This window comes from Pimephales promelas, chromosome 7 (genome assembly GCF_988280905.1).
Source record: "Pimephales promelas chromosome 7, fPimPro1.hap1.1, whole genome shotgun sequence".
In the NCBI taxonomy this organism is placed as follows: domain Eukaryota; kingdom Metazoa; phylum Chordata; class Actinopteri; order Cypriniformes; family Leuciscidae; genus Pimephales; species Pimephales promelas.
Genome location: NC_142775.1, coordinates 39476693 through 39490223, shown reverse-complemented (window position 1 = coordinate 39490223; position 13531 = coordinate 39476693). Strand labels below are relative to the sequence as shown.

At 36.9% G+C, this 13531-nt stretch overlaps 1 protein-coding gene across 7 annotated transcripts in view; it reads left to right on the top strand.

The window, feature by feature from the left end:
* The window catches only part of trpm2 (transient receptor potential cation channel, subfamily M, member 2), a 61161-nt gene extending 50713 nt beyond the window's left edge, over positions 1 to 10448 (top strand). For 5 of the 7 annotated variants that reach the window (XM_039683588.2, XM_039683590.2, XM_089133470.1 and 2 more), the window contains 10 exons: positions 580 to 667; positions 790 to 877; positions 2661 to 2812; positions 4436 to 4488; positions 6336 to 6365; positions 6464 to 6550; positions 6730 to 6808; positions 7007 to 7111; positions 7728 to 7844; positions 9494 to 10448. In XM_039683588.2, the coding sequence (XP_039539522.2) occupies positions 580 to 667; positions 790 to 877; positions 2661 to 2812; positions 4436 to 4488; positions 6336 to 6365; positions 6464 to 6550; positions 6730 to 6808; positions 7007 to 7111; positions 7728 to 7844; positions 9494 to 9613 (919 nt within the window). In that variant the 3' untranslated portion in view covers positions 9614 to 10448. The remainder of the gene's footprint in view (positions 1 to 579; positions 668 to 789; positions 878 to 2660; positions 2813 to 4435; positions 4489 to 6335; positions 6366 to 6463; positions 6551 to 6729; positions 6809 to 7006; positions 7112 to 7727; positions 7845 to 9493) is intronic. The other 2 variants (XM_039683589.2, XM_089133469.1) reach the window with 1 other exon arrangement.
* Positions 10449 to 13531: the final 3083 nt, after the last annotated feature.

Below are 13531 nucleotides of genomic sequence, written 5' to 3'. Positions count from 1 at the left end.
ATAATTATTATTTCATATGGAAATGCAGGCGCCCTTATATGGGCAGTAATGGAGTCTGGTTGTGCCCTAGTGGAAGCGTTCGGTACTGCGCCCAAACAAAATCTCACTGAAAGCTCATTTTTTTGAATTTGAAACTTATTCAGATTTTTGGCTTTGATTTTTTTTTTTTTTTTTTTTTTTTTTTTTGCAGTTTTATAGTCGCCCAGGTTTTGAAAATATATATTTTATATAAAATATGAATAATTACATTTTTTATATTGTACATTTTCATAAACTCAAACTTCTATAACTTTTTTTCTGTTTCACATTCTTAATTTATTTCACTTCGAGAAAAATCTGCCAAATGTCTTCTATAAAACGAGACCAATCTTACGTCTATATTCCAAAGCGTTCTTGAAGTTCGAAATGTGCATTTTCATCTATATTCAGATAATGCCAAAACTTAAAGGGCCTATATGTAAAAAAATTTAATTATTAATTGCTATTTTATTCCCAATGAGTGAACCGCTTGTAATTAACAGTAATGCAGTTACTACTTCGACCACTAGCTGTCATTCTTAGACTGTGTTTTCCTCTCAGGGTCGGAGCGATGTCAGATCATCTGGAGCGGGAGCAGGAGATGGTTTCAAACACCATGGCAAAACGACTTTCTAAGCTTGAAGAGCAGGTGTCGTTCTGCCAACAACACTCACAAATACACACCATAAATAGAGTTTAGCAGTCAGTTTGTTCTGTTCATTATCGACGCAAATGTGAATGTCTGATGGTGAATCTCTTGTGTTCTGGCAGGTCTCAGAGTCTGCCAAAGCTTTGCAATGGATTATAGAAGCGCTGAAATCTCAGGGATGCAAATCCAAAGTGCAGCCGCCTCTAATGAGTGAGCAGCTCTTATTAGATGCATGCATCCTTTTTCCTACTCATGATCTGTCCTTATTAGTTATACTAGCTTCTCTGTTGCAGAGGTTAGAGTTGGTAAAATTACCTAATAAACACATTTGTTCAAAACTTTGAGAAAAACCTTGTCTGAATGTAGAGATGCACCGATTACACAGATGCACCTGCCGATACCGATTTCTGATTTTTCAGATTTTGACCTGCCAATTTTAGCCGTTTCCGATTGAATTTTTCCTAACCACTTTACAGCACACACAAATATTTATTTTCTCTCTTTTCTTTTGTAGAACATTTTACATTCTGCGAAAACATTTTTGAACCGTAATCGCTATAAAATATGACTATATAAAGTACTCCTGGTGTGGGAAATTCACACACATCTAAAATGCAGTGTTATGGAAGAGCCATTTTCTTCTTTTCACATCCGATGTCCAACTAAAAAATGTGCTCATTTCAAAAAGAAAGTTAATTTTATTTTCTGACATATACAGTACTCCAGGGGCCTGTTGCATAAACACAGCCATTATGTTTAGAGAGTGTCTTAAAGGAGTAGTTCACATTAAAAAAAAACTTTTGCTGATAATTTACTCACCCCCATGTCATCCAAGATGTCCGTGTCTTTCTTTCTTCAGTCGAAAAGAAATTAAGGTTTTTGATGAAAACATTCCAGGATTTTTCTCCATATAATGGACTTCAATGGGGACCAAACGGTTCAAGGTGCAAAAGACAGTTTCAGTGCAGCTTCAAAGGGCTTTAAACGATTCCAGATGATGAATAAGGGTCTTATCTAGCGGAACGATCGCTCATTTAAAAAATATATAACAAAGTTTACGCTTTATAAGCTCAAATGCTCGCCTTGCTTTGTTTTGTGATGCGCGTTTTTGACTCTCCTGTTTGAACTCGTTCATCAAAATGAAAAAATCTTTTTTCATGTCATTTGGTTGATTCAACGAACGAAATGAACGAATTGACTCAGGAAACGATTCGTTCATTTTGATAAACGAGTTTGAGCTTATAAAGCAAAGGCAAGCATTTGAGCTTATAAAGCTTAAACTTTGTAATTTTTTTTTTCGTTTCGCTTGATAAGTCCCTTATTCATCGTCTGGAATCGTTTAAAGCCCTTTGAAAAGTTTGCAGTTTGCACTGAAGCTCTCATTTGGACCTTGAACCGTTTGGACCCCATTGAAGTCCATTATATGGAGAAAATCCTGGAATGTTTTCATCAAAAACCTTAATTTCTTTTCCACTGAAGAAAGAAAGACATGGACATCTTGGATGACATGGGGGTAAATAATTATCAAAAAGTTTTTTTTAAAAGTGAACTACTCCTTTAAGAGCTAGTTTGACCAACTAGCAGTTAGTTTGGGGTAATCAAGCTTACTGTTCGGTATCAAATTAGACCAATGTATGTTTTTGTGTAAATAACAAGAAAATGTTAAAACACACCAAACATCAAAATTCTCTGCGTTTTAGGCACTTTTGTGTGAAATCATATTTATTTTGTCCATCAGAAGTGTGCTTTCGCTTTAATTGAGCGTGAGAAGTGCAGCAAAAATAGACTCAGAAATAATACACACTGGTCACGTTTAATTCACGGGGTTGTAATTCACGGGGTTTCCTACATGTGCGTTCTGTGTGATGCTGATGTTGCACGTTGATAATCACCGAGTGCTTTTGACCGGCATGAAATCGGCATGTGTCAGACTGACCGACCGATCACGTGACAATCGGCCGATTTGAATGTTCTGATAATGTCCTTCATCCAGCAGGTAAAAGCTCTGACAAGGACGATGGCGAATCGAGTGGACAGGAGACCGATGACGAATCCGCCCCTCACACATTCGCACGTCAGCTCGAGTATCCCGGCAGTAAAGGCCTCAAACGCTTTCCCGTGCCTGAGGAGAAGGTGCCCTGGGAGGTGCCTGACATCAATTATACCACATATTTTATAATAGGGCTGGGTATTGACACAAATTTTACAATTCGGTTCGATTTCGATTCACAAGCTTGTAATTCGATTTCGATTCAATATTGATTATTTTGGATATCAGTTACAATAAATGGCAAATTTTCTCAAGAAAATCAAATCTCTTAACTAAGGCTTCATTAGCCTAATTACACTTTTATTTATTTTTATAATAATAAGATTAGCCTATATGAAATATAAACATTTAAATGGTGTCTGTCATAAAAAAACTTGCCAGATTTATTCAAATATGCATTAAATATTGAAGAACATTCAGATTATATATAATATGGTGTATATAGCTATTTAGCAAAATGCTCCTCTCTAAAGTTATTTTTTCTAGCTGACTAACGAGTTTATGTGGGTTTTCTGAGATAATATGACGATACATTGATTACAAGCTGTTTAACTGACGTCTTTCCACGGTTGAAACGCTGATTGAGTGAATCAATGTGACATGATCCGGATTTCAATAAGTTGTACTCTATCTTTAACTCACTTTCAGATGCTCATTCATGTTTATTTCGCGCTGTGACTGGTATTATTAAGCCGGTGTTCTGACATTCCATCCTACCCGTCAGATTGTCCTACCAAGTCTTACTGCGCATGCGCACATCAATAATACGTCATTTTTGTCACGCTGAACAACACGCCCATAATATTTTACTACTTGCGCGAGATCTTTTTTCACTATTTATGTCAATTATTACTATACAAAGATATAATAGCAGTAATGAGAACTGTTTACTCTCACATTAAATTGATGAATTGGCGGCGAATTGATTTGATTGTTTGGTGTAAAATATAAACACACACACACGATACTACTCGTTTATTTCATACTGGTAGGACAATCTGATGAGGCATTTTGCACTGTAAAATCATACTACTCGTTTATTTTATACTGGTAGCACAATCTGATGAGGTATTTTGCAACGTAAAATCATCCTACCGTTTATTTCATAGGACAATCTGAAGAGGTAACTTACTTTTCACTGTAAAATCACCGTAACATAGCCTAATAAGAAAATTCGGCAAAGTTACACTGAAATATTTTATGTACTAGTCACAGACGCGAAGTAAACGCTCAGTAGGATTTTACGACGAGGTAGGATGAACCGACAGATATGGCTATAATTTTGCGCTACGGTAGGAAAATCTGACAAGGTAGGACAGATCGACAGAACACCGGAAGTGAGATCAGCGCGGCTGCTTCTCCTGAGCTCCGCCAGAGCGATCTCACGCCACAGCGCCAAACCCCTATTTATGTTTTTGAATTTCTAAAGAAAATGGACGTAATTTGAAAATTGAGACTTTGTTTTATATCAATAGTAACAAAGGACAAAGATTATTGCGATTTTTTTGGATACACGCAGCCGCGATACAATGTCTCATTCATTCAAATGAAACAGGATGACTAATCGATTCTTGAGATTTAAGAATCGATATCGGTTCGTAAATGAGAATCGATTAATATCGAGAAATCAATATTTATTACCCAGCCCTATTTTATAACATTAATTAGCATTCTGTTATATTGTTTATCTTATCCCACACATTGTTTTACCCTTTTAGGTAAACTTCTCTCTGTACCGTCCTCCAGTTTACAATCCACAGGACAGCAGCGAGTAAGTTTTATACTGGAAGATAGAGTGGCTCCATTAATCGAATTGATCTGCGATATAGTCTCGTGCAATTATCACGCACTATTAAATATAATTGAAAGTGAAAGGCAACACTCTCAGAAGAGTCTCTCAGAAATACGCACATGAACATCACCTCAAACTTGTAATTATGAGTGGGAGACTTGAGATTTATTATGTAGATGTATTAATGGTAGATTTGTTAAAATGAATGAAATTTAGTTGCATGTATAAAATACCATATTATAGTATAAATGCGATAGAATATACAATAGTTAACATTTCAAGTGGATAAAGAAAAGTGAATCAAAGTTTTTGGTTTTGTTTAACTTTATTGAAAGGTTTTGATCCACTTCAAATGTTGACTACTGTATAATGATTAACTTTATAGCATTTAAATTGATTAAAAACTAAAAATCACCATTTTGCTTTGACTAAAGTGATTGGAACGCACCGGACGTCGTACGACTTCCCAACTCTTAAATACGAACGTCTCAAGAGGATTTGAACACGCCATAAAGTTTTGCTTTTAAGAATTATCTCCATCCAATTTAAACAGCAAGGGTTCCCACAGGTCCTTAAAATCATTGAAAAACAAAATTCAAGGGCCTGGAAAGTTTTTGAAAATAGATAGAGGTCCTTGAAAGTGCTTGAATGTATTTTGTGCAAGAGCCTTTCTGGAAAAAATCCCTCCGGTCCGCTAATGTGTTATTTTGCCAACATTTTGTGGCCTATGCACACTAGCTTGCTTGATTTACGTTAGTTACACACATTTCCGCGTTACGTTAAGTGTTTCCCGCGTGAGGTACTTTGTTATACGTTGCCATGACGTTCACGCGCGCACAAAACGACTACGCTGGTCCCTCAACGTTTCACAGACACACCATGAAACATTGCAAAAATAGGTTGGAACCGCTGAAACGTGATGCCTGGAAAATGCAAGTTTCAAGAAATTTGTAATATTTTATAATGTATTTGATCTACACTATGTTGACCCCACATTTAGACCTTGAATTTGAGGGTGTTGGACCTGGACAGTCCTTGAATGGTCCTTGAATTTGAAGTTAAGCGAGGTGTGGGAACCCTTGTTAAATAGAAATTACAGTAAAATGACTTGCAATTTTGTCATAGATAAGGCTTATTCTAAATCTTTAAATGCTTTGTTTTTTTGTATTCCCGTGAGTCTTGTTGATATTGTGAAGCATGTGTATTGTGAACAAGGTTATAATCGTTTAGGAAAACTAACGAAACTAGATGGGGAAAAAACATTGTCGTTAACTGAAATAAAAATAAAAACGAGCCATTACAAAAAAAAAAAACTATAACTAACTAAAACTGTAATGTGTGTTTGCAAAACTAACTAAAATGAAATAAAATTATAGAGCAAATGTCCTTTGTCAATGTCTTTAATTTTAACTTTATTTAAAACATGCATGTAAAGCTGTGGGATTTTATATAGAAGATATGTAGATTGTTGGTACGGTAAATGAATTTCACATTGTAGGCTACATTTTATGTACTGGTTTTAATGTTGAATAGATATTTCTAAAATTGCACGATGTTTTTGTTGAGTTATTATTATTACACGATTCTTTTTCTGACCTTTTTCAACCTTGCCCCTGACTACAAAAAAAGACTAAAACTAATAAACTAAGCATTTTCAAAAAATGGGAACTAAACTAAACTAGTAAACCCACTTTTAAAACTAAACTAAATTTGAAAACAAAAATAAAAACTAATAAAAAATGCAAAGCTATAATAACCTTGATTGTGAAGCATGTGTATTGTGTTGTGAAGCATGTGTTTTTTTTTTGTTTTTTTTTTCTGCACAGCTCAGACACTTCAGTCTTAGACAAGCACAGGTATGCTGAGCAAAATATGTCTGTGCCTTTATTCTCCTACTGAAATTTGCATTTAATTGCATTTGATTGAGTCTCATTGTCATGAATGGATTTTACAGGAATCCAGAAGGAAGGACTGGGATACGGGGAAAAGGGGCTCTGAAATCCCTCGGCCCGAATCACATTCTCCACCCAATCTTCACCAGGTACACAACACTGGAGTTAAAATCCTATTCAATTTAACCTGATTTGAGGTTAGATTTTAAATCCAGGAGGAAGTGGACTTGAAGTGTACAACCGAATTTACCAAAAACACCAGAGATTAGAGATCGCATTCATCTCACGTCCTGCTGTTAGTGTATTAAACATGAAGCCTGTTTTAAAGGTGGCGTGATGCTGAACACAAAGTGCTGGAGTTTCTCTCCGTTTGCGAGGATGTAGAGAAGCCCGTGACTCTTCCTGGGGTGAGAATGAATGCATAAAATAAAATCTGTACAGTGATATTTTCAGAATCTCAATATGACACCGAGAATCGTTGCATTTGCTTTAGTCATAACAATCATATTTGCTATATTGTGATTTTGGAACCAAGAGTTGACATGCACAAACAAGCTTTATAGATAAATGTATATTAAGTCTTTTTTTTATTATTATTCTTGCAGGGCCCAGCCAAACCTGACGAGCCTCTACCACAGGCACTGGAGAGGATTCTGGGTAAAAAGTTAAATGACAAGAGCAAGACTGAACTAAAGGCTGGGGAACAACTGGTGAGCAAGATAAACCAACAAGATGCTCAGCTTTACTGATAAAGGAAATAAAAAATAAATAAATATATAAGAAATTAAAATAATTAATTATAATAATAAAATATGATAAAATTATTAATAATAAAATGATAAAGTAAAGTAAGACCTTGTCTCTGGTTTCATATCTTATCTACAGTATGGCTTCGTTAGCTAGTCGTGTTGCCTGGGGAAAATACAGCATGCAGCGAGTAAATAATTATAGAAATTAGATTTTTGGACTATTTTAATTTTAACTAAATTATGAAAATTGTTTTGATTTATTTATATATGCATGTACAGATATTCATACTACAAAATATTCTGGGGGCAATGAAAGTTTTGTGAAAATTATAAAAAAATGTTGGCGCTGGCTGGCTACTTTAAAAAAAAACGCAGGCGGGGAAAGAGTAAAAAAAGACATGCTCAAGGTGTTTGACAAATAGTAAAAAAATGAAAAATTTAATTTTATAATTTAATAGTAGACTCACACAAAGTAACTCATGTTACTTTATTTCCATGTTTGAAATACCAGTTCCACCAGTTGATTGTTTTGAGTTTGAGTTCCTAAACAGATGTGTGTGTTTCTTGTCTAACGCAGGTGTATAAGGGTTATGTAGATGACAGCAGGAACACTGATAACGCCTGGGTGGAGGCCACCATCATCACACTTCACTGTGACAAACACACTCCGCTGATGGCAGAGCTGAACCACATAGTGAGTCGAAAATAGCACTTCATCTCAGCGATAAAATACAGCAAAGGGACAAATACAAGTAAAAATGGTCAAAGTCAACTTAACGTAAATATCCTCAGGTGGGCTGTAAACCATGATGTGCTTTTAATCACACCCCGATGTGTGTGTGTGTATTAGGGATGAGTCGCGATCTTCGAATAGTCGAACTGCATTCAAAATTCTATCATAAAATTGCTTTTTCGTATATTGTTACACTCTTAGAAGAAAAGGTTCTATCAGCGCTACGTATTTGGAACCCCTAAAAGGTTCTATACACTTTTAAAAAAAAGGGTTCCTCTGGGTTCTATATAGAACCCTGGGGTTCCATCCTTGGCCAATAGAACCTTTACCAAAAAAAGGTTCTATATAGAACCCTTGGGTTCCATACTTGGCCAATAGAACCTTATACCAAAAAAATGGTTCTATATAGAACCCTGGGGTTCCATAGTTGGCCAATAGAACCTTTTACCAAAAAATGGTTCTATATAGAACCCTGGGGTTCCATAGTTGGCCAATAGAACCTTTTACCAAAAAATGGTTCTATATAGAACCCAGGGGTTCCATACTTGGACAATAGAACCTTTTATCAAAAAATGGTTCTATATAGAACCCTGGGGTTCCATACTTGGCCAATAGAACCTTTTATAAGAAAAATGGTTCTATATAGAACCCTGGGGTTTCATACTTGGCCAATAGAACCTTTTACCAAAACAAATGGTTCTAGATAGAACCCTGGGGTTCCATATTTGGCCAATAGAACCTTTTACAAAAAAATGGTTCTATATAGAACCCTGGGGTTCCATACTTGGCCAATAGAACCTTTTACCAAAAAATGGTTCTATATAGAACCATGGGATTCAATACTTGGCCAATAGAACCTTTTACTAAAAAAATGTTTCTATATAGAGCCATTTTGGAGTTCCATATATGAAGCGGGGATGGAACCATTTCTGGTTCTGAATAGAACCATTTCTTCTAAGAGTGTATATTTTCGCGCAATACCATTGTGACATAATTGACGGCGCACCTACGGTCACAGATCGCGCAGCAGTGTATTTACTGTGTCGGGACACAAGGTGTCTCTAACATGAATGAAACCCCTACTGCGACATCTAGGACAAACAACAGAAGAAGAGCATCGTCGTGACCGTTAACTGTAACCTTTACTGTCTATGCTAGTAACCATCTATGGTAGGAACAAAGTAGGCTACATTTACTTTACGTTGGGTGACGTTCATCTCGTTACTTTATTTTAATGCAATACATGTTGTTAAATGCGTAGTTTGCTAACCCAAACTCTTCTTAGATCATCAAATGGACATATTTAAATGTTTTTTCCTAGAAAAAATGATGAAAGTAAATGTTTCTTTCCTGTTTCATTATTACCCCTTAGCAGATTTCGACTGGCTAAGAAAACAAATGCTTTGCATGAATGGTGGGATTTCCCAGTTTAAAGTGCAGACACTGAATACGTGTTCGGAGCTCATAATACTCTGAGGGTGATTCTGACGCAGGACAAAAAACATCATTAGCACATTGAGTTTTATGTTCAGTGCAGTCACAGCGCTGTGTAAGTGGTGTTTATTCTGCATTAGTGGCGGAATTTCAAGCTGTCTTTGTTTTTGCTTCAGGTCGAGAGCTCGGCGGCGTCTCATCAGCCGCTCAAGTGGCGGGAAGTGAACAGCACCGCGTGTGTGTGTCCATACCAGGAAGAGGCTCTACGTGATGTAGCAAAGCTTCACAAAATTTAGTTTTGACCCTCAGGAAAACACACACAGTCTGGTTCGCTATCTTTGTGGAGACTCTCCATAGACATAATGGTTTTACACTGCCATAACTGTATATACTGTCTCCTCACACTAAACCTACCCATCACACACACACACACACACACACGCACACACACACACTCACTTACCGACCCCTAAACCTACCCATCACACACACACACACACACACTTGCACTAACTGACCCCTAAACCTACCCAACTCACACAAACACACACACTAACCTATCCCTAAACCTACCCATCACACACACACACACGCACGCACACACACTCACTAACCGACCCCTAAACCTACCCATCACACACACACACACTTACACTAACCGACCCCTAAACCTACCCAACTCACACAAACACACACACTAACCAATCCCTAAACCTACCCATCACACACACACACACACACGCACGCACACACACTCACTAACCGACCCCTAAACCTACCCATCACACACACACCAACCAATCCCTAAACCTACCCATCACACACACACACACACACTAACTGACCCCTAAACCTACCCAACTCACACAAACACACACACACACACACACACACACACACACACTAACTGACCCCTAAACCTACCCAACTCACACAAACACACACACTAACCTATCCCTAAACCTACCCATCACACACACACACACACACACTAAACAATCCCTAAACCTACCCATCACACACATCAAACACTAACCGACCCCTAAACCTACCCATCAAACACAAACACACACACACATACACACACACACACACACTAACTGACCCCTAAACCTACCCAACTCACACAAACACACACACTAACCGACCCCTAAACCTACCCATCACACACACACACACACACACACTAACCGACCCGTAAACCTACCCAACTCACACAAACACATGCACACACACTAACCAATCCCTAAACCTACCCATCACACACACACACACACACACACACACATAGACTAACTGATGCCTAATCCTACCCATAACACACACGCACACACACACACACTACCCGACCCGTAAACTTACCCAACTCACACAAACACACACAGACTAACTGATCCCTAAACCTACCCATAACACACACACACACACACACACACACACACACACACACTATCTGACCCCTAAACTTGCCTGTCACACACAACTTCTTTACATTTTCAAACAAACTAATTCTTTATGATTTACTGTACAAGCTTGTGTACCTTTAGGCCCACAGTGACACGAGTCCTCATGAGTGTGTGTGAACATTCAGGTTTTAGTCCCCACCGGTTTAGAAAAACATGTACACACATACACACTATTTTCAAACTGTTTGTTTTTTTCTTTGGATCGCTCAATCAGATTGCGTTTCCATTTGATCCCTTTAATTGTGCCTTTACAAAAAAAAAATTTGCTCACACACATGCAGATTTCCGTCAGATCCGTAAGCCATACAGTTAGCGTCACACATATTAAGGTGCTCTATAATGCATTGTTGTATGTATTAGTCATTTTGGACACATGTTTTAGTTTTTGGGTCAATCTGAATTTGATTGTGGTTGTTGAGCATAAATGCAGGTACCAAAAATCAGGTTTTTCCTTTGTACAGAGACAGTATATGCATGAATATATATATACTTAATGCAAGCAATAGTGCAATACTTCATGAGTGAAGTTGAGGACTTTTATTTTGCGAAAAGGACCCATTGGTTGTACATTATCCAACTTATTACACAGCTATTTTAATAATATTACTCACATTAATTATTTAAGCAACTAACTGAGAATGAAATCAATGAATGTGTACAAAAATGTAATGAATAATCTGTACATATTTGAGTGCTTCATGTGGCGAATCGATACTTGTCCAGTTCAGTGCTGACCAGGCGTAATGGTTGGATAGAGGAATAGGCAGCATTGCATTGTGGGATGTCAGCAGGAAGACAAGTTTGATTACATTATTTCACATAAAACATTCACCCGCACTTTCCAGTTATGCGATTATGAAATGCCTTAAAATGCAATGTACTGTTATGCAATTATGAAATGCCTTAAATATTAGCAAAGAATGCAGAAAAGCGAAGCAAACAATGAAGCGTCTTCAATATCATTTTTAAGTTAGTGTGACTCAGGTTTGTGACCTAAATATCTGCACTGTTTAAACTATTCAGACAAAACAAACTGATGATGAATGATGAATAACGTACATATTAGCATATGCAACAATAAATTTGTGTGACTTTGCTTGCAATATTTTCCTGGCTACTTTGCAGTAAATGTTTCTTTGTTTATGTGTAGTTTATACAGATATATGTTATACAAGCGTCTGCTTAAAAGGAGTAATGTCCATGTCCTTCTTTCTTCAGTCAAAAAGAAATTAAGAAATTAAGGTTTTTGATGAAAACATTCCAGGATTTTTCTGCATATAATGGACTTCAATGGGGTCCAAACGGTTCAAGGTCCAAATGAGATCAGAAACGATCAGTCATTTAAAAAAAATAAATAAATAAATTGAGTCATTTCGTTCGTTGAATGAACCAAATGACTCGAAAAAAGATTTGTTCATTTTGATGAACAAGTTTGAATAGGAGATCTCCATTATATGGAGAAAATCCTGGAATGTTTTCATCAAAAATTTAATTTCTTTAATTTAATTTCTTTCTTTTCGACTGAAGACACAAAGACATGGACCTTGGGTTTGTTCATCCTGGTCCTGTTTTCATTCGTGAAAATTGAATGTGCTACAATATAATTAATATATGCTGTATGTAAAATTCAGCAAGGAAAAGGAGATTTAAGCCATTTTTGCTGTGGATGAAGAATTTTGCATACAAGATAAAGAAATTAACAATATATTCAAAAGGGACAGCAACTTTGGATTTTCATATTAAAGATAACCTCTCTGAAAAAAGGTGTGGGTCACATAGCAGGGCTAAAAACAAAGAACTAAATTCAGCCTAAAATGATCTATTGGTTACATTACAGTCACTAAATAAATGTGCGGCTGTTTCTAAACCACAGAAAGAGAAAGTTTCATCAAAATCAGAGTTGGCAGGATATAGAGCTTATGAAGGATTGTTTACTTAACTTTGTTGCATACACAAAACTTACTAGGCGAACGCCAGGCATTTTTTCGATTTAAGTTTGTTACAAGGGATCCCCAATAGAATTGAACGCTTGTTCTAATCTTTATCTTCATTTGAAAAATTGCACGAATATCTCAGCTGTTGCATTTTCGATCTAAAAGTCAATCCCGCCCAAGGTTTCGCTTTGTATGTGATGATCGCGCGCTGATTGGTGGACGCGCAGCGCGCGAGGCTCGCGCTCATAGCAGTATCGGTTCCACGCCCTTCAGCGTTGAAAGAGCGCACGCGCTGCTTTCACTTCAAGTAAACATCCTGTGTTAAAATTCCCTGAAAACTGTAAACGCACATACCTGACCCATAAGCGAATACGCGCCAATAACCAATGCACGCACTACATAGGCTTCAAAACAATATACACGAGCGGTGTCGTTTCGCTAATGAATCATTCATTGGAGTCGGATCTTTTCGATGTATTTGTTGAACTAGCTGACAAACCTGTCCGAACGATTCTTTCATGAATCTGTATTGCCTTGCTTAACGCTTTGATGTTTTTTTACTGTTTAATGAAAATAGAAATAATTTAAAAATCTTGAAAAAAAAAAGATTTGTGAACAAGACTGAATCGGGTCAGTATGGTTTCACATGTCATGTGCGATTCGTAATAGATTTGAGGATTTTGTGGTGCAACGAAATTACATTACATTAACAACTAGCAAAAACAATTACAAATGATAAACTTAGCTGCGTAATATCAGTTATATCAACACTGAGTTGGTATTAATTAACAGGATTTTATTGTAACAAGCAAAA